Source organism: Andrena cerasifolii, chromosome 1 (assembly GCF_050908995.1).
Source record: "Andrena cerasifolii isolate SP2316 chromosome 1, iyAndCera1_principal, whole genome shotgun sequence".
In the NCBI taxonomy this organism is placed as follows: Eukaryota; Metazoa; Arthropoda; class Insecta; order Hymenoptera; family Andrenidae; genus Andrena; species Andrena cerasifolii.
This window is the reverse complement of record NC_135118.1, coordinates 6,808,510-6,835,030: the sequence shown is the minus strand read 5'-3', so window position 1 is coordinate 6,835,030 and position 26,521 is coordinate 6,808,510. Positions and strand designations below refer to the sequence as shown.

Sequence of the window (26,521 nt, the reverse complement as noted above, 5' to 3'; positions counted from 1 at the left end):
ATGATTTTGGACGATGAAGAATTTTTTGTTTATAATTTTTAGCTCGAATAGTAATGATTGGATGAACAAACTGTAAATAGAAAAAAATGTGTGTCGTGGCGAGCTTTACAATACTATATTTTTTAAAATTCAGTTTAACAACATTTAATTTCCCAATCTTTCTTAGCGTTTGGACAATTATTTTTCCCATTTTCGAGCGCTAAGTCCCGTTATTGCATCCGACCCTTCAATTGCACGCGATAGAGCAACCCTCTATGTCTTCCTCTATTCTCTGACCACTCATCTTATCATTATCAGTAAGTAGTAACAATTCAATGCCACAGAGATTGTGCAATTTTCCTTGCAATTTATAATTTTAAGTCGTCATGCAAGTACAGCTACTTATACGAACAATAATTAAATCTTTAATCGTCTACAATGACCCACATACCATCCTACCTACGTTGCATAAAAATTAATCTCCTTCGAGATAAGAATATGTTGTCTCTCCTTATATTATTCACAGCGACATTGTTTACGTCGCTATAAAAATTATTTATAGCATCACAAAGCGAAATCTCGTAATACCGTTACAATACAACGATACTCGGTTATCGCGAAGACTATATCGATCAGAATTATAAAAGTCTGCAATCACAAGAAGCGCAGCAACATCTCAGCCGCTTGTGTTTCAAAGGAAACTTCTTCCCAACCCCCCGATCACGGCGAACCAGATATTTAATAAAGCCGATTAGTTAACGCTGATACGTCAAGATAGTCATGTTGACGCGGGTCTTATTCCAGGTACATTTAACGCGAATGTGTCGCGCAAACGACATTATAATCGAACGTTCCCGCGATAATTGAACTCGAATCTTTCGAAGCAAGCTCTGAATCGGATCGCCTGTCACTGTAATGCATAATTAAAATCAATAGGTTACACGCAACTACACCTTAGAATAGACAGAATAAAATAATTCGCGCGCCGATCCATCATTATAAATTAGCAATGACAATGAACTCCAACGATTACTAAAATGAGCAAATATTTGGAGGAAGATGTACGAAAAACTAGAAGGAGAAGAAAATGTTGAGGCACGCGTATCCCCCTTGGTACCGGGAGGTTAATCAACGCCACTAGGTAATTATAAACTATATACAAAGTTTACCGTTCCCTTCCGAGATATTCGATCTCGATTATACGCGATGCCTATATTTCTTACAGATCAGAATTCCGTATAAAGTAACAGAAAATGCCCAAGAAATGTAACGATCCAATATGCCCGGCGAATAAGTATCTTGCGAGGTATAGAATAATTATTTTAAATCTGCTCGCACATACTTCAGTCCCTTCACCCATTCGTGTACAGCGCCAGCAAACCACGAAAGACTAAAACGAAGAAGACAAAGAAGCCCTCGCGGAAGATTTCAGCCACCACTTCGAGGGCACCAAAATCGGAAAGGAGAAGGTCCAAGTGCTCGAGGTCGAAAAAGAGATCACAAAATCGGGCGGAGAGATCGAGGACACCGAGTCGCATAAAGATTTGTAAAAAGTATTCAACCGTTCTTCAGTACATACTCCGAGGTCATTTCGCCTCCAGTAAAACGGCGAAAATGAAAATAAAGATATGCAGGAAGGTAAATGACCTCGTTAACGACCACGCACCCCTTATCGACCAACGCTTCCAAACACAAAGAGCTCGATGAAAAGAAGAAAAATTTCCATGTACTTTTCGGTATAATTCTGTTAGAAGAGTTCAATGTAATTTGAAAAGTGGAAGGCGGCAACGTTCTCGATAATCCTTCCTGTTAATTTCCCCTGTACGTTGGCACAAATTATTTGTCTCTGAAAGCCTGTATTGACACTTTCAGTTTAAGGGGACCTTCCGGTCTAGAGCCCCGAAAAATAGGTGATCTTTAGGAATTAATTAAAGGAAAACTACTTTATATAATTTAATGGGACTTTTTGCATTGCATTAAGGATGTCTTATATTATAGAAATATATTTTTTGTTTTATAAGTAATCATTGCAGACGGCACTGGGGAGTCATTAAAGTCAAGGCGTCAAAAAATTGATCCAAATCGGTGGGACCTGTATCTCCCAAAAGTTATTATCCGATTCGACTGAAACTTTTTTTATTTTGGAGAATATACTTCCGGCTAGGGGGGGGGGAGCCAGAAAAAATACAAAAATCACTTTTTTTTAGAAAATAACGACACTTGAAGTTTGAAATCACTTTTTCCCTATAGTTTTCATCCTTTCGACGCCTTAGAAAATTATAAATTTTCAATTTGTTGTATTTTTTTCTTGCATCCCCCCTAGCTAGAAGTATATTCTTCAAAATAAAAAAAGTTTCAGTTCAATCGGATAATAACTTTTGGGAATACAGGTCCCACCGTTTTGAGAACACTGTTTCGAGAAAAACGCTTTTAAAGTTTTACCTGGGCGCCGAGTGGCCGGTTGTAGCCCATGCATTCGCCGCTACTCAAATGCCTATAACTTCGGGAATTTTACGAATTCCAACAAATCCTTTTAAACACGTATTCCTAAAAGGTTGAACATTCGCAAAATGAAATAAAAAAAATCGACTTTTAGATCGGAAGGTCTCCTTAATATCCACAAGCGCGAATTTGAAATGAATTTTCAAAGGAAAAAAAAACAATTTGCGCGTTAATGGGTCGAGGCCATTTGCCTTGTATCCTCGGCAAAGTATTTTCCACGTTCAAAAATTGTCAGCTTTTTTTCAGCAAGAAATGCCAGGCCTCGAAGCCGGCGACAGAATATTCCACGTCGACGAACACGCAGCAGACGATACGGTGAGAGGCTAATAGCGAAATAAATAAATTACTGTCTTTGTTGCATACTCCCGTGAGAAGCACCAACAGACGCAACAGATCCTTTTCGACCTTGCATTCTCTAGGATCCTCATTCCCATGGCATTTCAATGAATCAACAGATAACCACCGATACCGAGCCTAGACATACCACTGGACACATTACCTAATCCTAACGCGATAAGCGAGCATTAACGAAATACAGGATGTCCCGAAATATGTACAATACCGGCGAAAAGTTTTGGAAGCACTTGAAATCACGTTGTATGATAAATATCTTTCTAATTAGAAGGATTTTAGTGGCGATTGCAGTGCTCCCGATTCCCATACATTTTCATTAGGGGTGGGTTCGAACCTAATTTTCAAATTCTCGAAACCCGAAAGTCTGTAAAGCTGCAAAACTCGAAACTCTGGAAATTTGCAAGTGCTAATTCTCTATTGTAAGTGTATAATATCTTGCTTTAGGAACTGAAGTGAACAAAACTTTCGCGCAAATCTCTATGGACCATAGTTAAGGAAAATAGAAAGAAAAATATAATATACAAATTCTCGAAGCACGCTGCAAACAATTTTATACATTTCCTTATCTGGTTTTCGAGAGTTTCGAATCACGAAGAAAAGTGCAAACTTTCGAATTCTCGAAAATTTCTTGGCGTTCGATGGCTCATCCCTAGTTTTAATATCTTACCACGCAAAGGGATTACTTACATTAGTTTTTTCAGGATAAAAACCTTGTTTCCTTCAATTCATAGGGTGCTTCCAAACTTTTCGCCGGTAGTGTACAGTGATTCCAGATAAAAAGAAGGTGGAAATTGCGACGTAAATTTTGTTCATAGAGTACTTGAGTTCTCAGGAGAACTCCGACGATGTTTCGTTTACAGTGTAAAGAGTAAGCGGTCTATGAAGTCAAGCAAATCCGGCCCAAGTTTCCTAGAACCACGGCCAGGTAAAAGGACCATTTGCCATTGCAAGAGGGAAGTGCCACGAAAACCTCGAAGCACGGCGACAAGGAGAAGGAAAAAGAAATCCTGTTCATGGTGTAAGAAGTCACGGGGAAGAGGAAGCGATCGGGACAACAAGCTCCTGAAATCACTTTGTATATGCGCCACAAGGTCCACTTCGAGGGGATGCAAGCGTCCCTCGTCTTGCGCCCTTCTATCGAAGTACAGCGAGTGTTGTTGCACGAAAAATACAGTAAAGAATCAAGTTTTACAGTAGTGACTTTCAATTCTTTTATTACATACAACGGACTTGTATTTTGTATCGCTATTCTCACTTTCAGGGGAAGCGAAACGCGAAGAGGAGCAAAAGGCGCTCGGATAAATCGGAAAGTATACTTTCGAGAGGAAGACTGCGTCCAGAAAAATGCCAATGCACACCCCCCACCGCAAAGTTAGAATTACTTAAATAATAACGCGTCCTGCTTGCGAAATGAAATGACTTTACCGGCGATTGAAACTTAGGAGACTTCAAAATATAATCAGACGCGGATGGTCCAGCGTGTGTCAGAGGATACAGAAACTGAGGAACTCTTTTTCCCGGCCTCAAACGTCAGTGCGTGGGAATTAAGGTTGAGTAGATATGCTTGCGAATATTTTTAAATTCACCTTATTTTAGGTGCGAATGTAGGCTGTGCTCCTCCAAAATTTCTGGAAACAGATCCGTAAGTGCTTATATAGCGTATAATAATTATACGAGTAAACTAAACCACTACCTTGCATTTCAGGGAAGGAGTGTGAAGTTCTGCAGATAGAGGTAATAATTCATCACTGCTCCTAGTAAGTGTCCTGTTTGTATTTGCTTACAAAATCAATTATAATCGCTCGCAGAAACATCATCGATTCGCGAACCAGCGTCCTGTATACTTAAGTATTAAGTAACACGAACATAACTCGATACTGCGTAAAGGTATTTAAGCAGTGTCCACAGGGTCAATCTCCTTACAGACCATTCGATCACGCAAAGATCTGTTTTCTGGTAAAAAAAAAGAAAGAAAGTACATAACCAAGCGAAGAAACGCCACATATACGACAAAAACGATAATAAACATACTACTCAATATTACTTTTGGCCACGTATCTGTAGACCTTGTCATAGTTATACGATCCTAAGAAGCCAAGACGCGATATATAACGACGAACATGAAGTAGTTGTTAAGTATCCATTATCTTTTATTTCACGATATTAAATAGCCCGCAAGCATGGCCTAGCCCTCGTACGTATCTGTGGGGATGCATTTTACACGTATCCTAGAAACTATAAACCTGAGTCAAGATTTGCAGAATTCAGATTAATTTCGATATCGTTGGAAAAGCAAAACGTTAGTCTGCAAGTAGCCTGCAAGCAACGATCAAAGTACATGGTTGGTTGCTACTATCGCTACGGAAATATAAAACGACTACTTTTAACTGTTGATCTTTAACGACGGTCCGTGCTCTCGGTTTCGTGTGGCTTGTTCGTAAATACGGTGTAACATGTTTCGCGTGACTCGCCAAAGGCAGTGATCGTAAATGAAACTAAAATGTCATGATTATTTCTACGACGCGTACTCGTATGTATTCATTCACCATTCAAACGAACTCTTATTAAATACCTAGACTATCTATACTGAGTCAACCATCCTTCTCCCTCCACTGAAACGGAATAAAAACGTTTCTGGAGCTCTGTATCGTTAGAATATACGGTGGTTTCCGAAGCATCAAGCTTCAAACAGCCTGCTTCGATGCGAAGTTCGGCGTTATAATGGACCGAGGCGAAGGCTCGCTGATGGTAAATTAAACTATTACACAGCATACTGTATTATCGTCAAATACATTGGAATGATCAGTCTCTTCTCACAGAGTTGGCCGTCGGGCCGCTTCTTCGTAAACAGATCCAGCCAATTGTCAAGCCAAGCGGGGGCGATCGTATCTCCGTACGTGTTACGAAATATTTAACGAGAGTTTCAGGAAATCGGATCAAACGGATGCTATAAGCGCCGGTAAATGGCACGTCTAGTGGGATACTTCTTTTAACGCAACCCTCGACTCTCGCCGCTAGGGAAGAGACACGTGTAAATCTTAAGATACAAAATTCACCGTGCACTGCGTCTGTTAGCGTTACGTAACTGTTTCTCAATCTCAAATTGCCGTAGATCCGCCCTTTGCAGAAAGTCCTGACGCTCTAAATACCCGTCTTTCCCTTTGTTATGAGTGCTAATCTCTTCCTCCAAGTTCTCTTCCTTCTTATAACTATCCCAATCCAATTTCGATTTCTCTAGCGTGCTAATCTTTGCCTTCTTCCCTAACTGACCAAGAACAGAGGAAATACCTCCTAAACCAGCCCGCTTAAAACCTTTCCCTCTCCCCGTGCCTCTGCCCGCAGGCGAAGCAGAATTCCCCGTCTTCTCAGAGTTCTCGGCGGAGGAGAGCGACAGTCTAGCTTCCGCCGAATCTGCTGACACTTCCTGTTCAACCTTCACTTCTTCGCCGGCAAATTCAAAGACCTTGGTTATCTTCACTTTCTCCTCCACCCTCGGTTTCTCCAATGGCGGCGACTTCTCTTTCAGTTTATTCGTCGAGTCTTGTGGGCTAGCTTTAGATACGACACCTGCTGCAGGAACACAAAAATATCAGTCGCAGAAGGAACAAACTTAATACGTACGATGAATTTAAATTGCTCGCCTGTGTCTTTCATGAAATCAGCCCAGAGAGAATCAGCTCGTTTCTTTTCTTCCTCTTCGGTGAGCTTCTTCTTCTCCGCAGACTCCTCCTTTTCCTCTTTCTCTTCGCGTTCGTCTTTAACATTCTTCCCTGATTTCCTACGCTTTTTTACTTTTGATCTTGCACCTTTGCCGCTCTGTCTTCCTCTCTTCTTGGTAGTTTCCCTCTTGTTTTCATCGTTCTCATCTTCGGGACCACTTTCCGCGTCGCCTTCGGACTCTACTTCCGAGACAGGCTCGCTATCAGCGCCGTCAGGAACATAATCTTCATCGTCTTCATCGGAATCGGAAGGCAGCTGATGTTCCTCGGTCATATTCAGTTAAAACTTAAATGATAAAAATTTCTACGATGAAATGTACCTCTCTTACAATAAGATTTAAATGCATTGACAAACGTTCATTTTCACTATTTCCTGATACTACCAAACAATCATAAAAGAACTTAATTACACCCACTATTGGCAACGAAATATAAAATACACCACAAATTGCAAGATTCTCCGAGTAACTTCATATCATATACATTAAATCAAAAGGAATTGTTTAATCTGCATAAAAAATGAGCAAAAACCTTCATCGAAATTGTAAACTTCTGTTTCGTTGCGTATACAAATATACACGCTAACCTCTTTGACGCACGCAATGCCCAGATAACCGCGAGCTAATAATTCAGTTATTGATCCACGCTACTTTGAAACTTACGTACTTTCTGTGAAAACACGGCCCGTCGTACGAAGAAATTCGGTTACACGACGAACCACCTTCCGGAACTTTCGTCAGAGTATTATGAACGTTCCTCTGGCTTCTTCGTTTATCACTTAATTTCTGCGCGCTAAACTAGAGATGAAAATTGTCCGTGTTTCACAGGTATGTAAAAGAAAAGGACACACTACTACACGTGGAAAAATCACGAAAAATTAACGACCGGAGACCAGGAATTGGCAGGAATCGACCGACGATTCGCAAGTGCGTTCAATGTTCATCGTCGAACATTTTCATTTGTGCCTCCGGCGCCGTCATTAGAGAAATTGCGAACTACAATGCAATATTTATGCAAAGCTGCATTACTGGTGTACACTAAACGTGCATAAGTATTCACTTGATGAAAGCTGTATTGCATATTTTTCAATGTAATAATATTGAGAGGAGAAATTATATTTTCTTAAATAAACAACATTTTTTAATATCGTGAATACAGGCACAGACGAGGTATAGAATATACCTCATTGAGCTATAAGAATACCTGCAGAGGGAAGCAGTGGGAAAAAGTAGAGGCGACAGCGGTCCGAGGGAAATAGAAGATAACGGGTGAACCTATCCCTCTCTATCTGTACTATATATGTTATGTATGTACTTTGTGTTCGCAGTAACTTCACTCGCACGCACTATACATTCATAGCCTGTTGTAAGACAGAGATAGATTCACCCGTTACTTCCCTCTTTCTCGAACCGGCCGCCATTGCTCTGTTCTCTCTCCAGGTATTCTTAGGGCGTTATTCTCAGTCGCTACTTAGGCTGTGTTTCGAATCACGCATACTGCGTATGAACCGCAGTAACGAAGCGGAACGGTTTTCTATGCGTTTGATGCTCGTGAGCTTGCGCGGGAATGTTCAAACTTACTTACAATTAGCTATACAGTTGGATAGATTACGATAAATTTAATTCGAGACATTTGGACGGTGGTCGAAGCACGCTTCCTAACTACATCGGTTACTTCGTCCTAAGGATCGGGGACCGACTCTTAACGAAATTTGATGGATTTATTGGTTTCTGGATTTTCTCAATCCGAGATTTTCTATTCTTCTTGAACAGCGATTCCATATTATTGAAAGCGAAGACCATATTTTATGAGTTTTACAGGACGAACTGTTGCTTACCCAGCGAGATTTGGTAAGCAGATGTGTAAATGAAAAATGAATTTATTTATTATCCGCGCCCGGGTTAAATTGAAGGTTAAGGTTAAGGTTAAGGTTAAGGTTAAGGTTAAGGTATTTATTCTCTTTCAGGCTACATAGTTCCCTACTAGATGGCACTTCAAGTTCTCTACTTATATAGCCCAACGAACAATAATCTCATCATTCAAATATCCCATTCTACATCCATTACTTATTCTAAACATCACATTGTTTTTAGTGTGCTTATCCTATTTAGCTTATACTACATTACATGTCATTTTCTCTTATATTATTGCATATTACATTCAATTTACGTGTACTTATGTTTCTATATCTATAACTTAATATAATATAATCTAATATAGTAATCAGTCTTTTGCTCCTTAAGAGCCCCTGTTTCGTCCTTTACCCGTGTTATGTTTCATTTACCTTAACGTATCTATCAATCACTAGGCACATTTTTTGTACTTATCCAGTTCCTATATTGCGTTATATGTCTTTTTTTATTTTATTTAAAAAACCTACCACTAATCTAGCTATACTAGGTTCAGTCTCATTTATTCTCTCCATAATTTCATCTCCCTCTTTGACGCCTTTTGGCGTCATTTTGTCTATCAGTTCCCCTCTCATTTCCTCATATTTATTGCACTTCCATAGTACATGGTTAATATCTTCGATTCCCTCCCCGCATTCACACTCTGGAGATTCTATTATCCCTTTCCTGTGCAGGGATTCCGCCAGGTTGTAGTGGTTTGCTCTCAGCCTATTAAGTGTGGTTATAGTTTTTCTTTCTATATTCTCTATCTTCCTAAACCAAGGTTTCCTTTTTCCAGTATTATTTATCCTTAAATTAAAATATTTGACTCCTTTCTCCTTTCCTTCTTCCCTCATATCCTTGGTTGACTTATCCCATGCCTTCTCCATTAGTGCTGTTCTAATGTCCTCCATCGGTATTTTCCACTGGTGTTCTGCATTTCCAGCCATTTGCTCTTTTGCTTTTTTATCCGCTCTTTCGTTTCCCTCTATACCTGTATGCGCAGGGACCCATGCTATTCTGATTTTCCCAATGTACCGTTCCGTACCGTTTCTTTCTCTCTTGTGTTGTCTCTCTCTCTCCAGCAGAAGTTTCCTTATTCTTCCAGTCCTATTATCTTGTTTTTCCCTGTTTCTGTGTATCTCGTAGTTACTAACTCCCTTGATCACGCTCATTGAGTCCGTTAATATCAGAACGTCTTTTTCCCTCCATTCTTCATTCGCATATTCAATAGCTTTTTCGATGGCTATTGCTTCCGTCGTATATATTGTCGCATTCTTATTGATTCCAAAGCCTCTGTCCTGCCATATTATATTTCCGTCATTTCTTTCCGCAATTACTATTCCCACTCCATTAGAATTTGCATTCTTCATTTTCGATCCGTCTGTATAGATTTCAACCTCTGTGCCCATATTGATGCCCATTTTCTCTTTGATCTCTTGGATCAATACGTTACCATCTTGTCTCGTTACTTCATCCCTCAGACCTCCCGCGTCCCATTCGATGAGGTCATCGATGTCGATATCCTCTTCCCCTTCCGATTCATCTTCTCGTAGTGTATCTATATTGTCCTCTTCCCTTTCCATTATTTCCTCCAGAAAGAGAGTGTCTTTCCACGCTTGTAATATATTGATCTGTGTGTCGTTGTCTCTCTCGTTCATGGTTTCTGCTAGGTGTTTAATAGCTCCTAGTGGTTCACTTTCCCTCTTATACCTTTGGTTGGTTATATATCTTTGAGTTATAAGCTTGCTTCTGTTCATTATGTCCATTACACCCGCTTCCACTGTCATCACATTGGTCGGAGTGGACATCCTATAGCCCATAGCCGTTCTAATTCCGGCATTATGTATTTTTTTCACTATATCTTCTATCTTGTTGTTCCTATTGGTATTATTGAAATAAATAGGCATCCCATATTCTATCACTGATCTAACCAGTGACTTGTACAATAGTATCATCGTTTCAGGATCGGCACCCTTTTTTACATGACTTATATATCTTAACATGGCTAGTCTCCTTTTGGCTTTCAGAGCCATTAGTTCTGTGTGTGTTTCAAAATTCAGTTTTCGGTCCAACGTGATTCCCAGGAATTTAATATTCTCCTCTTCTTTAATTTCCCGTCCCTTCACCACAATCCTAGCTTTTTCTCTCCTAGATGATTTATTCTTTTTAGAAAAGTTAATTAGGTTGGTCTTATCTTCAGCAATATCTAGTTTAATATTGTTTAAATTTTTGATTATTATCTCCATTGTGTCTTCAAGTACGCTTCTGTTTAGATCTCTCGCGTTGCTCGTGGTGTATACCACGATGTCATCCGCATATTGTAACATATTAACCTGCTGTAGGTTTATATTGTTTGCGATGTCTGCCGTATATATATTATACAAGATCGGGCTTAGTATTGCCCCCTGTGGGGCCATCGATCTCCCTGTACATGAAGCCTACTAAACCAAAGAGATGGATGGAAACAAAGTTCCATCGATCCCTTCGGTTTAGATATAGAATCTAGTGAACTGCCAAGCAATCACTCGATTAAAAAAAATTCAGGAAAGAAGGAAAGGCGAAGGGTAAGCGTGAAACAAGTATTGGACGGCGCAGTTCCTACCACCCTGCTGTCCAAGTCGAAAGGGAAAAGCGCTCGGCGCCTCCCAGACGATTCCTGTTGCTCCGATGCGACTCGTCAGGAGCAAACACTTGACCTGACTCAAGCCGTTCAACACGGAGATTGGGTAATCGAACCGGGTGACTTACGCAGGCAGTGTACCAAAAGGTGCACCCCCTACGCCCGAAACTTTTCCCTTTGGACAAGAACACCAAGGGATGAAACTGATCCACCCATACCGATTCCATGCTCAGTCACTTGCTTCCGCAAACGGAAGCAGCGGTAACCTCCTCATCACAGATGAGGAGCCAATAAACGAACAACAAAGTTAAGGATTTAGTGACTGCTTGGCAATTTTACATGGGACCTTAAATACTTCATACTATAATAAATTAGCCTAGGCTTCCTTAGATGTCTTCTTTCACTGTCACTTTGCACGATCACTTTTCACTAGTATCTTTTTAAATATATCGTGTTATTAACTCCATTCCCCGAGTAACGGTGAACCTGAAAAGCTGAAACAATCAACTACTATATGTTAGTAACGGTGTGGTCGGCCTGGAAAGAAATTAAGGAAAAGCTTATTGAGTTGGAGACGATCGAGATAATTTCGACCAACAGCAGAGCACGCACGAGCATGCAAAACCACCGCAGAGATAAGTACTTGAAGGAAAGAGCAGAGAATGTAGACCCATCGATGAGATGCATGACAGAGTGACAGAAGTCACAAAAAACCATCGAAGACATCGACGAGATGAAATAAATCAGGAAAAACCATCGAAGAAATTCACGAAAATGAAATAAATCATTTAAACCTATCGAAGAAATGCATCAAATAAAATAAATCATGCAAACCCATCGAAGAAATACACAAAATAGAACGACTCGCGCAAAATTCTCGAAAGTATGCATGGAAATAGGACAGATGATGGAAAACGACCGAAGAAATCAGATTTGACATTCGCAAAACAATAAAATTTTAAATGACTTACCGAACCCCAAAATTTCATCAGCACCAAGCGAATAAACGAACCCAGGCCAGAGGGGCGAGAGGCTGGCGGAAGAAGCAGGGTTGAAATCCTGACCAGGTCCCCAGCAAGTTCAGCAGTTCCGAATGGTCCAGGTGGCTCGGCAGCTCCGGGGGGAGGGGGAGGAAGAACCAGGTCCCCAGGAAGTCCAGTGGATCCATGTGGCTCGGCAGCTCCAGGGTTCGCGGAGGTCCTTCAAGCCCGGAGGACCGACGACGACTGAGTACATGAAGATCTGTGAGCTCCTTATGTAGACTTCGAGGAATGATGTCCCCCGATCAAAACAAGGTCGACGGTTAGTTACAATTGCGAAACCCAGCGAATTCTTCGGCAAAAATGGATTTTCGGCTAAAATATCCATTCCAGTGGCTAGTGCTGTGACAAATAATGTTAACAACATTTACACTAACCGCCCAGTATAAATTATTATTAACTATAATCGATAGAACTCGAGATATCAAGCAATTTGTAACATTTGGCCTTGGATTTGCAAATGATTTTCTGCGCGTTACTTTGTGCGATCTCTTTCAACGGCATGTTCTCCTGTTACAAAGCCCAATTTTGTGCATTCTGAAAATTTTCGCCAGATTTTGGCCAATATATCAGGAGAACATGAAGTGGAAACAGGTATTCTGAATTTCAGCTTCGAAGGCATCCTCGATTCTCTCTCCGAAGACGTTACTTTGTGCCATCTCTTTCGACGGCATGTTCTCCTGTTACAAAGCCCAATTTTGTGCATTCTGAAAATTTTCGCCAGATTTTGGCCCAGGTATCAGGAGAACACGAAGCGAAAGGAGGTACCCTGAATTTCAGCTTCGAAGGCATCCTCGATTCTCTCTCCGAAGACGTTACTTTGTGCCATCTCTTTCGACGGCATGTTCTCCTGTTACAAAGCCCAATTTTGTGCATTCTGAAAATTTTCGCCAGATTTTGGCCAATATATCAGGAGAACATGAAGTGGAAAGAGGTATTCTGAATTTCAGCTTCGAAGGCATCCTCGATTCTCTCTCCGAAGACGTTACTTTGTGCCATCTCTTTCGACGGCATGTTCTCCTGTTACAAAGCCCAATTTTGTGCATTCTGAAAATTTTCGCCAGATTTTGGCCAATATATCAGGAGAACATGAAGTGGAAAGAGGTATTCTGAATTTCAGCTTCGAAGGCATCCTCGATTCTCTCTCCGAAGACGTTACTTAGTGCCACCTCTTTCGACATCATGTTCTCCTGTTACAAAGCCCAATTTTGTGCATTCTGAAAATTTTCGCCAGATTTTGGCCAATATATCAGGAGAACGTGAAGTGGAAAAAGGTATACTAAAGGGTGTAGCCGGTTAAGATGGTAAAATGTGCCCTTGAACCGAATTCGACTCTCGATGAATCATTCGAAAGCTTATTAAAAAAGAAACATTTGTGGCAATTTTCAACTTCGTATCTCCACCCGGACGGTAGTAAAGGGCAAAAATAGGAAATCAGGTTTTTGTTGAATTTCTCCTATACTAGGGGATGAAAAATTTTGAAAAAAATCAGAGACATTTCTGTTATCGGGGCACATATTAGAGAATTGTTTCAGATTTTTAAATTGAAAAACCAAGCCGTGAAAACTAAAAAACGCCAAAAAATGCTGAAAAATGCCGATTGTGTATCGAAGCAGACTTGGCACTATAATTATATTTTTACTGAAAGTACGTATGATTGTTACTATTGTCCTGATTTTTTTTCAGATTTTTCAATTGAAAAACCAAGCCGTGAAAACTAAAAAACGCCAAAAAATGCTGAAAAATGCCGATTGTGCATCGAAGCAGGCTTGGCACTATAATTATATTTTTACTGAAAGTACGTATGATTGTTACTATTGTCCTGAATTTTTTTCAGATTTTTCAATTGAAAAACCAAGCTGTGAAAAATAAAAAACGCCAAAAAATGCTGAAAAATGCCGATTGTGCATCGAAGCAGGCATGGCACTATAATTATATTTTTACTGTAAGTACGTATGATTGTTACTATTGTCCTGAATTTTTTTCAGATTTTTAAATTGAAAAACCAAGCTGTGAAAAATAAAAAACGCCAAAAAATGCTGAAAAATGCCGATTGTGTATCGAAGCAGGCTTGGCACTATAATTATATTTTTACTGTAAGTACGTATGATTGTTACTATTGTCCTGAATTTTTTTCAGATTTTTCAATTCGGTGCGCCGCAGTTAAAAAAATTAAAAACCGATGTTTTCGTCGTTTTTTCCGTGTCAGAGTAACTTATACGTCGAATTGCTTCATGAAATAAGTGTTTTATGCGATCTTCAATGTTTATGCGTACAGCAAAACATCATAGGAATTAAAGAAACTGAAAAAACCGAATAATTTGAAACTGTTATACCCCTGACATTACTCTGACACGGAAAAAGCGACGAAAAATCGGTTTTTAATTTTTTTAACTGCGGCGCAACAAATTGAAAAATCTGAAAAAAATTCAGGACAATAGTAACAATCATACGTACTTACAGTAAAAATATAATTATAGTGCCAAGCCTGCTTCGATAGACAATCGACATTTTTCAGCATTTTTTGGTGTTTTTTATTTTTCACAGCTTCGTTTTTCAATTTAAAAATCTGAAACAATTCTCTAATATGTGCCCCGATAACAGAAATGCCTCTGATTTTTTTCAAAATTTTTCATCCCCTAGTATAGGAGAAATTCGGCAAAAACCTGATTTCCTATTTTTGCCCTTTACTACCCTCCGGGTGGAGATACGAAGTTGAAAATTGCCACAAATGTTTCTTTTTTAATAAGCTTTCGAATGATTCATCGTGAGTCGAATTCGGTTCAAGGACACATTTGACCATCTTAACCGGCTACACCCTTTCAGCTTCAAAGGCATCGCCTTATAGTTGCAAATAAGAGGCGTTCGAAAATTCTGCGTCTCTTCGTTAAACAGTCACTGTCTCGAAACATCTGCGCCACTTCTCGCTCTTTGATTTGCTCCCCGGAGACGTTACTTTGTGCCATCTCTTTCGACGGTGAAGCTATCGACAGCTATCGCTTCAGTTTTGCTATGAATCCACGTTGGCAGTCCTCCCGAGTAGGCGCCATCTCGTATCTACTACCTCAACTAAATTTGTCACGTGACTTGCTATGTATTATCGCCAATATAACAATAATATTTTGGAAGGATGTTAAGTTATAAAAAGTTGACAAATGTAGCGTAAAAAAAACGAAATATCTAATAAACATTTATTGTCATGTAGCATATATGTAGGTTACATTTTCTGTCACTTTGAGGAGAGGACCATAATTTGGTGCATGTTTTTCAAAGCGTGCGTAAAGTGGCATAAAGAAACAAATACGCATGCGCGCATAAGCTGCACGCTTCATGCGCTAGAAGTGGGAGAATTCTAGGGAATCCTATGTGCCACCAACGACACCAATGCGCGCATAGACTGAAACGGAACGGTTTTCTCTGCAGTCTATGCGCAGTATGAGTGATTCGGAACACAGCCTTATTCTTAAGCAAATGCTGCATCCGGCATCATTTACTAGCTACTAGGTTAGTACAGGATGCCGCATGCTTAAGCATTTGCTTAAGAATAAGTAGCGACTATGAATACCGGGAATATAGCTCTATGAATAAACCTAACATCTTATGGATTTTCGCGGTTCAACCACAGACTAGGTATAGGATAGACCTATCACGCAATGTAATTTTCTTACAATTTTCGTGTCACGTGCAGCGTTACCGGTGAAGTCTCGAAACAGATTGTAACGCTACGTGTGGTAGGAATTAGAATCCAAGAAGTGTAAAATTAGGTCATTCGAAACCCGCGATTTACAAATGATTTTCTTAGAGTAACAATTTTAAGATCGTTTTACAAATGTATTCCGTGCAACGACCGAGAAAGATGGATCACAACAAAACATGAACACACACGCCTTTTAACTTTGCTGTCCTATTCGGGTTAATTTAAGGCAAAACAAATTTATTTAACATACAAATTTATATAAACAACAACATTATTTGTGGAAGACATGCTTTCAAGATCTAACGTGGAAATTCCTCGCCAAGGAATTGTAACTTGGTATATTCTTTTTTTTGTTACCAAATGGATTTTATCCGTACAAGTGAAACAAACAAACAAACAAACAAGCAAACAAAAAAACACACAAACACGCAAACAAAGAAACAAAGAAACAAACAACAAACAACAAACAACAAACAACAAACAACAAACAACAAACAACAAACAACAAACAACAAACAACAAACAACAAACAACAAACAACAAACAAACAAACAAACAAATAAACAAACAAACAAACAACAAAGAAACAAATAAAAATATAAACAAATAAAAATATAAACAAATAAACAAATAAACAAATAAACAAATAAACAAATAAACAAATAAACAAATAAACAAATAAACAAATAAACAAATAAACAAATAAGCAAATAAACAAATAAACAAATAAACAAATAAACAAATAAACAAATAAACAAATAAACAAATAAACAAATAAACAAATAAACAAATAAACAAATATTTCAATAAAGTGCCGAAGCAGAGAGAACCTTAAAAATGGTCAAAAAGTTACATATTTTATTCATACATTCTACCATAGTATTGCAAGTTAAAGAAATTCTTACATCCGCCTAGAATATTTGACAATCACAGCTATCGGCTCGGTTCTCACCGATTACCAGGTCTCACCAGGAAGAGGTTGCTGCGCTTCGAGATCCGTAGAAAGATAGATGGAATCAACGCTCCATCGATCTCCCTGTACATGAAGCCCTTAGCCGACCAAACCAAAGAGAGGGATCGAAACAAAATTCAATCGATCTCTTCGGTTTAGATATAGAATCTAGGGAACTGCCAAGCGATCACTCGATTAAAAGAAATACTTCGTCGATGAGAAACGGTACTTATCTGTGGTCGGTAAATGTACGTATCGACATCTGGATGAAAAGACTGGAGATAGCTTGTGAAACTTTGGCTTTTGCGCTAAATTTTAAAAATATTCTACAATATTGGGCTTATTTAATAGAAAGAATCCTGGGATTAATTTTACATATTGATTGAAGCAGAATGAGAATATTTATACTTTCTACAGTTTCTATTAATACTAAAGTTCAAGTCCAATGTTGTCATCCTTTACAGTAAGGTATAGCAGGCAGAAACATATAGGTAACTTAATTTCTTGGTCAAATATGTCGCTTCGCTAAATCTTTTATGGAGTGCAATTTCCTCTTCTACAGTTTCTTAAACGTGGATTTTTATTACTTTAAAAATAGAAGAAAGAGGAACTTTTTCGATGCCGAAACAAAAGCATAATAATATAAATATGTAAATGAATATATTGTGAAAATCGACTTTGTGCTACGTAAGTCATTCGTTTCGAGAATTCTACTGTACGCAGATACCCATTAATGGGCATACCGAGAAGGGAGCGTAGCCAATTACATGGAAGGGTGTCGAATTGCTGTGGAACTTTCACGAATTTGTCGAGCAATAAGTCAGCTCCTTCTTCGGGATGTTAAGTAGGATCACCGGGGTCACCGCGAACCTCGTATTACAGGATCCATTTCGAGGTCCTCCTTTCAACGAAATGGATGGCAGCCCGTTCACAAGGATTTTAACCGGATTAATAGATCAAACGGTCGTTTCCTCCTAGACAACTGCCTCCGCGGAGAAAGTGCCAGAGGGAGGGAAACAGAAGTGGAAAGTGAAAAATTATTCCCCAATCCACTGTAAAATCGTTGCTCAAAAACGAAATATTTGAAAGCAATAGAAAATATGAAAGCAGCTTACAAATAACTAAAATAAACAAAGAGGATTAAAGTAACAGAATTAGATCCGATCCATTATCTCTTCATTTCTTATCACCTTCCTATCTGTAAAACACATTTTTCTGTTTGACGTATGTTAATAAATAAATACATATATGTCCTAATAAATTCACTCCTAAGTAACTAAATAACTAAAAGCACCCAACAAATACCTCTATAATCAGTTCACACTTCTCTCTCGCTAACGAAAGCTACTTCTTTTAAGAGTTTCCTCAATTATGTTCTATCATAAAACAACTAGCAAATCCATTTCACCTAAAGAGCGGCTAATAAGAACCAGCTCTTAATTACGTTCGACTCACTTGAAGAGAGGAGGAATCTGTAAATCAGTGGTTCGGTGGAACGTCGCGTATATCCGGAAGAGGAGCACCCAGGGTAAAGGTCAATTCCTCCCAAAGAAGAAGCATTGCCCGTGGCCGTGTGTGTTTCAGAGGAAGATGAGAGAGAAAAGGATGGGCCAGGTGGCTGCAGATGACGCAGAACAGAACGATTGGGCGAGAAGCTCCAGGAAAAGCGAAAGAGGAGGACGTGGCCAAGCCGATGGAAGATGCTTTTCGTATTCGTAAAGCTCCGCCCGATTTTCAGGGCGTCCCAAGCCTCCCTCTTCTCCACCTCCTCTTCTCCTTTCCTCTCTCTCATCTCTCCTCTCAGAGCATCCTCCTCTTCGCCCTCCTCTTCATCGTCGGGAGTTTTGACTTACGATTAGTTTCGCGCGAGCATCGCGGCCTATCGTGGCATTCCAATCACACGAGCCTCCGAAAAAAATCGAGCACTTCGAAAAGTGAAAGCAGGTGAGGAAATCGTGCCCTTCTGTCTTCGCCTTCCACCCTCGGGACCTTCAATGCTTCAAAAATAATAGACATCCCCCGCTCGACCCCCTTGCGTCTGCCAGATAAGTGTAGATTGATATACCTGAAGAGAGCTTGCCATCCTTTCCCTTGTTATTGGACCTCGGTCACTTAAAAGAAGCTCCCTCGCGAACCTTTCTTTCCTACCCTCCGACGAATACTTTCCTACTTTCCGAGGTGCTGAAGCTGGATAGTCCGAAGGGAATGGATCAGTGTTCGTAACGTGGTGTGGTTCAACAGTTGCAGAAGATGCCACGTAAGCGACGCGCCTCGACGCCGTCCCTCGAGGGCGACGAAGAAGAGTTCGCTTCGGAAGAGAAGTACAGTAAGGACGAATTAGAGAGCCGGGCGCCGAGGAACGCCGCGAACGCGAGGGAACGCGCTAGGATGAGGGTACTCAGCAAGGCCTTCTGCAGATTAAAGACCACTCTGCCCTGGGTACCAGCTGATACGAAGCTCAGCAAGCTGGATACGCTTCGCCTTGCCGCTACTTACATCGCTCATCTCCGAGCGGTCCTCAGGGACGACGGCGACGCGCACTCGGAGACCACCAGGTCGTTGTCCTTGGCACTGGTAGGTTTTAATTAAACAATGTAACAAAGTTCATGGAGAGGCTGGAGACGTCTGATTTCACTCTGTTCGTAATTTCGTTATTTATGAAGGTATTTGGCCTCGTTCGTTGCTTGATGAGGTGGACTTCACTGGTTTTAATTATTCCTGATTTAAGCGCGTCACTCGTTTTGGCATTTGTGATGGTTTGAATACTATTCGGACGAGTTTAACGGTCCTTCTCTTCTGTTTCGTGATTTACTCCTATTATTCTTATTTCTTTCTTCCTCTTTTGCTTGAAGTTCTCAAATATTTGAACTTACTACTTGGAACGCATCTACTGTGCTTATTATCGCTGTAGGTAGCTTAAGTATTGAGAAAATCGCGAAGGAATAAAGAAAATGCCTAGGTATGCAAGCTCTTCAAGTGTATTAGATTGTTGTTTGGATGTTGAATGAATATCTTGTTTCGGGATATCTTATTTGAGTACTTGGCATTGATATTACTGCTATAGATATTGTGTATTAGTGTTATTAGTTAGTTTATCTTAGAGTGGAATGCTTTGAAACTCTGCAAAGCGTAAGACTTGTTATGTTAAAAGTTGCTATTGGTTTAAAATTAATGAGTTTTTAAGTAGCTAGAGGAATATATTCTAGTCTAAACCCTTTCTTCTCGGCGCAATCGCGATTTTTGGTATCACGATTATGCCTTCGTAAAATAACAAAGGATCCAGGTGGATCCATTCGGCGCCGCAACGGCGAGCGTCGTCCTCGCAGACGCGTTCTCTGTTTACGTCTCTCCAGGTGGACCAAATCACTCTCAAAGCTTCCACCCACCCTTTCCACCATTAATTCTAAGTTAGTTCCGTTATTTGAAGAGCGACGTTTTATTCCTCTTGCGCTCAAAGATAATTGAGCTCTTATTTCTGTCCGCGTTTTCGTGATCACCGAGAACTAGTATGTAATAAAAGCACAAAATACTGTATAAAGGGAAACGGTTAAAATACTTCACAGATCAATGGTCATAGTTTTTAATTTTGGGAAATAGTAATAATGAAACGGGTCGGTGAGTAGTAATTGATCTGCTAGGTTCCTTTGCTAGAAGATCACTTTTTTTAAATAAATTCCTATAGTTCCGGTTAAGTCTAAAGTAAGATGAAATGCAAATTAATGAATTTCATTTCAAAGTTCTATATCGATCTAATTATAACGACTTACCTTTCTCAAACGACTACTCTGCGTGTTAAGGAGGAAGACTACTCTTCCTCGAGTTATAGAAGAAGTCTTGAATACTCTTCTCTTAGTTATAGAAGTCTTGAATACTCTTCTTCTAGTTATAGAAGAAGTCTTGAATACTCTTCTCTTAGTTATAGAAGTCTTGAATACTCTTCTTCTAGTTATAGAAGAAGTCTTGAATACTCTTCTTCTGGTTATAGAAGAAATCTTGAATACTCTTCTTCCAGTTATAGAAGAAGTCTTGAATACTCTTCTTTTAGTTATAGAAGTCTTGAATACTCTTCTTCTAGTTATAGAAGAAGTCTTGAATACTCTTCTTCTGGTTATAAAAGAAATCTTGAATACTCTTCTTCCAGTTATAGAAGAAATCTTGAATACTTTTCTTTTAGTTACAGAAGAAGTCTCGAACACTCTTCCTTTTAGCCAAAGAAAGAAGTCTTGAATACTATTCCTGTTAGTTGAAGAAAGAAGTCTTGAATAGTCCTTTTTTTACTTATACAAGAAGTCTTGAATACTCATTTTTTTACTTAAAGAAAGAGCCTCCTTTCGCTATCAAAAAGGTATCAATTTCTAGGAGAACCCTTAACGAAGTTTTTTAATACTTTTTAGTCATGGCCATTCGCTCTCCAAGGCGGCAACGGCTCGATGTTGATGAACAACAGTTGCAACGTGTCATCGTCAACGTCGCCGACTTCTAATCAGTACCGTGGTCAGCAGGGGACCCACGAAATCCAGAATTTCCATCACCCTGCACATCAGAACATGTCAATGCGTCACAATCACGAGTCTCAGCTCTCCTATTTCTGATACCTAATCCGAACCAAGGGATTAGAATTTTCCTTCTTATTATCGGCGAACGATGAACGTTCCATTGATGAACGAAAACTCCTATCGCTCGGGATCATACCAAATTGATGATATCGAAAACTATGTATATTTATTTCAGAGTGCCTTATATTGTTCTACTATTTATTGATCCGCTGACTAATACTTTAAGAAAGATTATTACGACAACTTCATTGTAATCATTATTGTAGCCAAAGCGTAAAAACTAGTCCAATAAAGTATTTCTACAATTATCTCACTTGAGGTTTTGCCGCACTCCAGAATAAAGCAGTGAGAGCAGTTGCCTCGAATTCATATAACACGGGCCAGCTCGGAAATACAAGAATTTCTTATTATATACATTACTGATAGGGAATTAAGAAATCAATGAACCCATACAGTTGATTCAGTAAATCTTAAGAATCAAAGTCAAGATAAAATTAGGCTCTGCAGATCGACAACTTAATTTTTCAGAGTTGAAAATATCAATGACAACATGTATTCGGTTTCCTGTACTCTGATTTAATTTAAAATTCCTGTTATAATATATACATATAGGCAATGAAGAATCCACACAGTAAAAAGTTCGAAAAATCAAGATCAATGTTTCCTCCGTTCCAGCGAATGCCAGAAATATTAATTTCACGGAAACAACGTAAACGGGAATCATGAGAGTGTTGGAAAAGCTGTTGCGCGACTTCCGGAAGGGAAACAGGAAGGACGCGGTAAGACAAGAAGGATAAAGAACGCCAAGTTAAATAAACAGCGCGAAGGGCCTTTTGTGTAAACCTGAAACTAAAATAATATATCTCGTTCCATCTACAAATCGGTCGAGGTCGGACACGTCGTTTGGGATCCTCGTGTGTCAATACAAACCATCTTTCGGGATTTATGAATCATATGTTTTCTCACATTTTCTGGTCGCTTGTGAAATTTTTTTTTTCAAACATACTTTCGTCTTTCTAAACCAATAATAATCACTTGACTTCTATGTACGCGATTTTTCTTATTATGGAAGTTTCATTGACTGTCATTATTATGGCAGAAAAATATTTCGAAGTCAATAAAGATAGTTAAATAACATTAGGGTTGTGTTTAAGGGGTTACCTACCGTCAGGAGGTAAAAAAAGAATCGATTCTTTGGGAATTTATTTCAGAAAGTACATGCATATTTTTATGCAATGGTTTTTGTATTCGGATGAGGAACACTTTAACAGCTTATTATACTATGTTTTGGTATAAAAATACTTAGTTATTGCAAAATTACAACTGATTTCCCGGAAGCTGTTTTTAGACCTGTGACCACGATTTCTTCAAAATCGCTTCACCAACCTTTCTGAAACTTTGTAGGTTTCTTCTAGACATTCAAATCTAGTCTTTAATCGAAGCATTTGTTTTTCCAATGCATAGTTTTTATTTTATGGATGAAAAATTAAGTTTTTTCTACGAAAGTCGATCATTTCACTTTAAACATCAGCCATTTTATCCCAGATTAATATTTTATAAAACGGAACGATTAAACACTAGATAAACTATTGTAGTAACTAAATCATCTTCGTTTCTTTATTTCAGATAACCCAGTTCTAAATAATGTTGGTCACCGCAAAACGTGTTTCTAAAAACCTAACCTGTTTAAGTGTTTCTCGCCTGAACACAAAAACCATTACATAAAAATATGCATGTACTTTCTGAAATAAATTCCCAAAGAATTGATTCTTTTTCTACCCCCTGACGGTAGGTAACCCCTTAATTGGGAAAAAGGGTGGAAACTGTTTGATAAAGTGAAATTGGAAGCAACTACATTATAATTACACTAAAAGGAATAAGGATGAACTTATTGAAGTATATTAACTCTTCAGTCTTTCGACCATCCATTAAATATTAATATATTTGTGGTATTTCACCTTAACTTTTATACAATTTGTTTGCGTTACTCTTCTTCCACACATAACTCCCTCAAATTCACATCTCCCTTTATACGTAGCACATTAGGAAGGAGGCTATATAATACCCATTATTTCCATTACTGATAAATCAAAGGACCTAAAAATTCGTACATATAAATTCCACTGTATCAAAGTCTCCTGTGCGATATAATGATTTACAGAATTGACGAGCTTACTTAGAATTGATTTGATCGCCTGGAATGTAAAATGGATTGCACACTGCATTGCAATAAGCAGCGTGTAATTTCTTAAAGATCTGTCGAAAGAACATTATCATTATACTGGCAATTGTACTCTTAACATCAAAGTATTTCCAAAACTATTACCATTTTTATATCGTTCTCTCGCTGTGCTACATTGGATGACGGTAATACAATAATGAATTTAATTTTTGTATTGGTAGCATAGCCGTATCTAAAATTGAAAGGCGCAACACTTAAATTTCCTTTCGACAAAATAAATACGTGTAAAAGAGAATATATACAGCACATACATTTTATATTCTTCAGTAGTGTACAGTAAACCTAAATACAAGTCTCGTATATCAACAGCTGTTTTATTACCAACATTCAGCTTCTCCTCTATTACATCTATAGATGTGTGAACTTTACAATGAAATTGCAGTGCCAATGACTCATCGGCGCATTTAATGTATTTCGGAGAATTCTGTATCAAGACATCTGATTTATTAAATATATCAGTAGTACTTTAAGAGTGAACAGTCATTATTGTTCCGCGAAATTTAGTTGTTCCTTCAGATTCCATTATAACCTCAAAACTATAAAAATCTCTACTTACATCCTTCCCGATTACTGCGATGCATACTGCCATATTTATATTCTTATAAACTTATATTCTCACGATATTATAATCCATAACAATGTTTGACAGATAAATCTAAGAATCTCAGTCAAAAGAAATGTTGCGAAATGCACTCTTGGTAATCATTACCAACAACAGTGCCTTCGCTTATTCAAATAGTAAATTCAATGCCCACACACTCGTGACGTTGCACGAAATTTTCTTAATTAAGTGATCCATTTTGAGAACATTCTCTTTATCTACAATAAAGATTAAACAAAGTTTTCTTTTTGAATGCTATTCGTTTATACAGTTTTCTACAAACGATTAAGTTCCTCGCAGTGTACCATCCATCCATAATGTCGCATTCTATTATATTAGCAAAATCTCCATGAACTATATACGATAAATTCCATTTCTAAAATCGTTTTATAGATGTCACTGCTAAAAACTCAAAAGTAGTGATCCTCTAGTAGGGAGTGATCGGTAGAACCGCAGCCATTTTGGAGCAAAACCGGAAATAACATAACCTAAACGTTTATCAATCTCTTTCTATTAGTATCACAGACGATGTATAGAGCTCGGCAGCTCCAGGGTCCTCCGAGGTCCTCCAGGCCAGGAAGACCGACGACGACTGAGCTCCGTGACCTCTCCACCTAGACTTCGAGAAACGATGTCCCCCGATCAAAACAAGGTCGACGGTTAATAACAATAGCGAAATCCAACGAATTCTTCGGCAAAAATGGATTTTCCGCTGAAATATCCACTAAAGTGGCTATTGCTTTGACAAATAATATTAACAACATTTACACTAACCGCCCAGTATAAATTATTATCAACTATGATCGATAGAACTCGAGATATCAAGCAATTAGTAACATTTGGCCATGGATTTGCAAATGATTTTGGGAGAGAAATCCGCGTGAGTCGTTGACAAACCGAGCCAAAGCATAGCGTAACAAGAGCCTACCCTCTTATGTCAAACTCTCTCTAAATAAGTCACACGTATACAAGTAAGCACACACCTTTCAGCATTTCAACACATTTCAGAGTAGTTGCTGAGTTGGACGCTGTTCATGAACAGAGGTCGCTAAATTCAGTCCTCAAATTATGGGTCGGTAACACAGATTGGGTGGCGACACGAAGTCCCATAAGGTGATGGGTCTATTCTATACCTCGTCTGTGCCACTACCTTCAGACCTAAAATTATGGATCGGTAATACAGTTTGGGTGGCGACATGAGCATCCATAAGGTGATAGGTCTATCCTATACCTCGTCTGGTTGATAATTTTTCACGTAGTAATGTATCATAGAACGATAAGTTATTTACATAAGTTAAAAGACACTGAGGACTGTATGTGCCCACGCAAGGTGATTCTACAACCCCTTCACAGATGTCAGTCTGTATTTTTGATATTCCTGTACCCTACATACTACTACCTTCTGCTTTCAAGCCGTGCTATACTTAATTAAGGTATAAAATACTTTTATTGCGTTCCACTAAGAGCACATTTTCATTACGCACAAGATTTGCAAGTACGGCTCTATGTTCTTTCACTGGGAAGATTTCAAACATGGGAAAAGGAACATTCTATACTAAACACGGTACTCATTTCTAGTATAATCGCATTTCACCACAATCGTTCGCGCAAAATTCTTCCTCTTAAGCATTACCTCTGTCCTCCCGAGGGTGTGTCGTTTGTCTCTCGATCCCGCGGGCTCCTTTTCAGTATTCGCCGCACACATACACAGAGCGAACAGGGACAGACGTCAGTTTAATTCGTATTACTTTCCTCATAAATCCGTCGGGATTCGCGGCCGTTGGAGGGATAGGGGGATGAGTGAAGTCCACGGGGGTAAGCGATATAATGTCGCATATAACGCGATAGAGGTATACAGGGTGTCACAGAAACAAGTGACCAAAGCTTGAGAACTTATTTGGTTTTCCTTCAGAGTTAATAAGGTACACACATTCGAGGACACTTTCTTTAGAGCCCCACCTATACTAAAGCTGGTACAGTTAGAAAGGGTACCTTTCTCCATCATTCTTTTGACTTCATATTGCCAGACCTCTGAGTTAGCATAACTCGAACAGAAAGCGTTCCAGAATACTAAGTAAATCATTCGACCTTCTTTCAACTCCAAGGCGAGTAGGGTATTCTCACAAACTTTGTCCACTTATTTCTGAGACACCCCGTGTGTACGCGATATGTACGGTTAGCTGCACCAGTCCACGTGAGAGGGGACCTCAGTCAGAAACTGGTGGTATAACTCCTCTTCTTCCCCTGGCCCGTTACAGCCACCCCCTTTTCCTCGGTTCTCCTTGAGCCGTGGCTGTACCGATTCCAGACAGTTTTTGCTGAAACATCGCGCCGTTGATCCGGCATTTTCCAGGCCGCTTGGTTTAT

General features: G+C 39.2%; 4 protein-coding genes and 2 long non-coding RNA genes across 10 annotated transcripts; 3 read left to right on the top strand and 3 right to left on the bottom strand.

Moving 5' to 3' along the window:
- Nucleotides 1-774: 774 nt before the first annotated feature.
- Nucleotides 775-1,382, top strand: LOC143366247 (uncharacterized). Its single transcript, XR_013084710.1, has 2 exons — nucleotides 775-1,120; nucleotides 1,205-1,382. It is a non-coding gene; the product is annotated as an uncharacterized LOC143366247 (long non-coding RNA).
- A 2,777-nt stretch (nucleotides 1,383-4,159) lies between these two features.
- Nucleotides 4,160-4,851, top strand: LOC143378237 (uncharacterized). Its single transcript, XR_013087922.1, has 2 exons — nucleotides 4,160-4,477; nucleotides 4,541-4,851. It is a non-coding gene; the product is annotated as an uncharacterized LOC143378237 (long non-coding RNA).
- Yeti (yeti) lies at nucleotides 4,588-7,535 on the bottom strand. Of its 5 annotated transcripts, none has more exons than XM_076829959.1 (3): nucleotides 7,217-7,535; nucleotides 6,477-6,858; nucleotides 4,588-6,405 (listed from the first exon to the last, which is right to left on the bottom strand). In XM_076829959.1, exons 2-3 carry the CDS (start codon nucleotides 6,826-6,828, stop codon nucleotides 5,888-5,890), a joined length of 870 nt encoding a protein of 289 aa, XP_076686074.1. In that variant the 5' UTR covers nucleotides 6,829-6,858; nucleotides 7,217-7,535; the 3' UTR covers nucleotides 4,588-5,887. The 5 variants fall into 5 exon arrangements, with proteins under 5 accessions (XP_076686074.1, XP_076686005.1, XP_076686031.1 ...); XM_076829890.1 differs by having other exon boundaries at nucleotides 6,477-6,840; XM_076829916.1 differs by having other exon boundaries at nucleotides 6,477-6,840; nucleotides 7,221-7,535.
- Nucleotides 7,536-8,898: 1,363 nt separating this feature from the next.
- Nucleotides 8,899-10,773, bottom strand: LOC143371085 (uncharacterized). Its single transcript, XM_076815952.1, has one exon. The coding sequence runs from the start codon at nucleotides 10,771-10,773 to the stop codon at nucleotides 8,899-8,901; it is 1,875 nt and encodes a 624-aa protein (XP_076672067.1).
- Nucleotides 10,774-15,715: 4,942 nt separating this feature from the next.
- On the top strand, nucleotides 15,716-21,609 carry Hlh54f (basic helix-loop-helix domain-containing transcription factor HLH54F). The gene is made up of 3 exons (XM_076821755.1): nucleotides 15,716-18,699; nucleotides 18,997-19,329; nucleotides 21,150-21,609. Exons 2-3 carry the CDS (start codon nucleotides 19,006-19,008, stop codon nucleotides 21,345-21,347), a joined length of 522 nt encoding a protein of 173 aa, XP_076677870.1. The 5' UTR covers nucleotides 15,716-18,699; nucleotides 18,997-19,005; the 3' UTR covers nucleotides 21,348-21,609.
- Nucleotides 21,610-23,235: 1,626 nt separating this feature from the next.
- LOC143377429 (trafficking protein particle complex subunit 2-like protein) lies at nucleotides 23,236-24,470 on the bottom strand. The gene is made up of 5 exons (XM_076828647.1): nucleotides 24,110-24,470; nucleotides 23,805-23,977; nucleotides 23,638-23,725; nucleotides 23,488-23,567; nucleotides 23,236-23,408 (listed from the first exon to the last, which is right to left on the bottom strand). The coding sequence occupies exons 1-5, from the start codon at nucleotides 24,140-24,142 to the stop codon at nucleotides 23,366-23,368; spliced, it is 417 nt and encodes a 138-aa protein (XP_076684762.1). The 5' UTR covers nucleotides 24,143-24,470; the 3' UTR covers nucleotides 23,236-23,365.
- Between the last annotated feature and the right edge of the window lie 2,051 nt (nucleotides 24,471-26,521).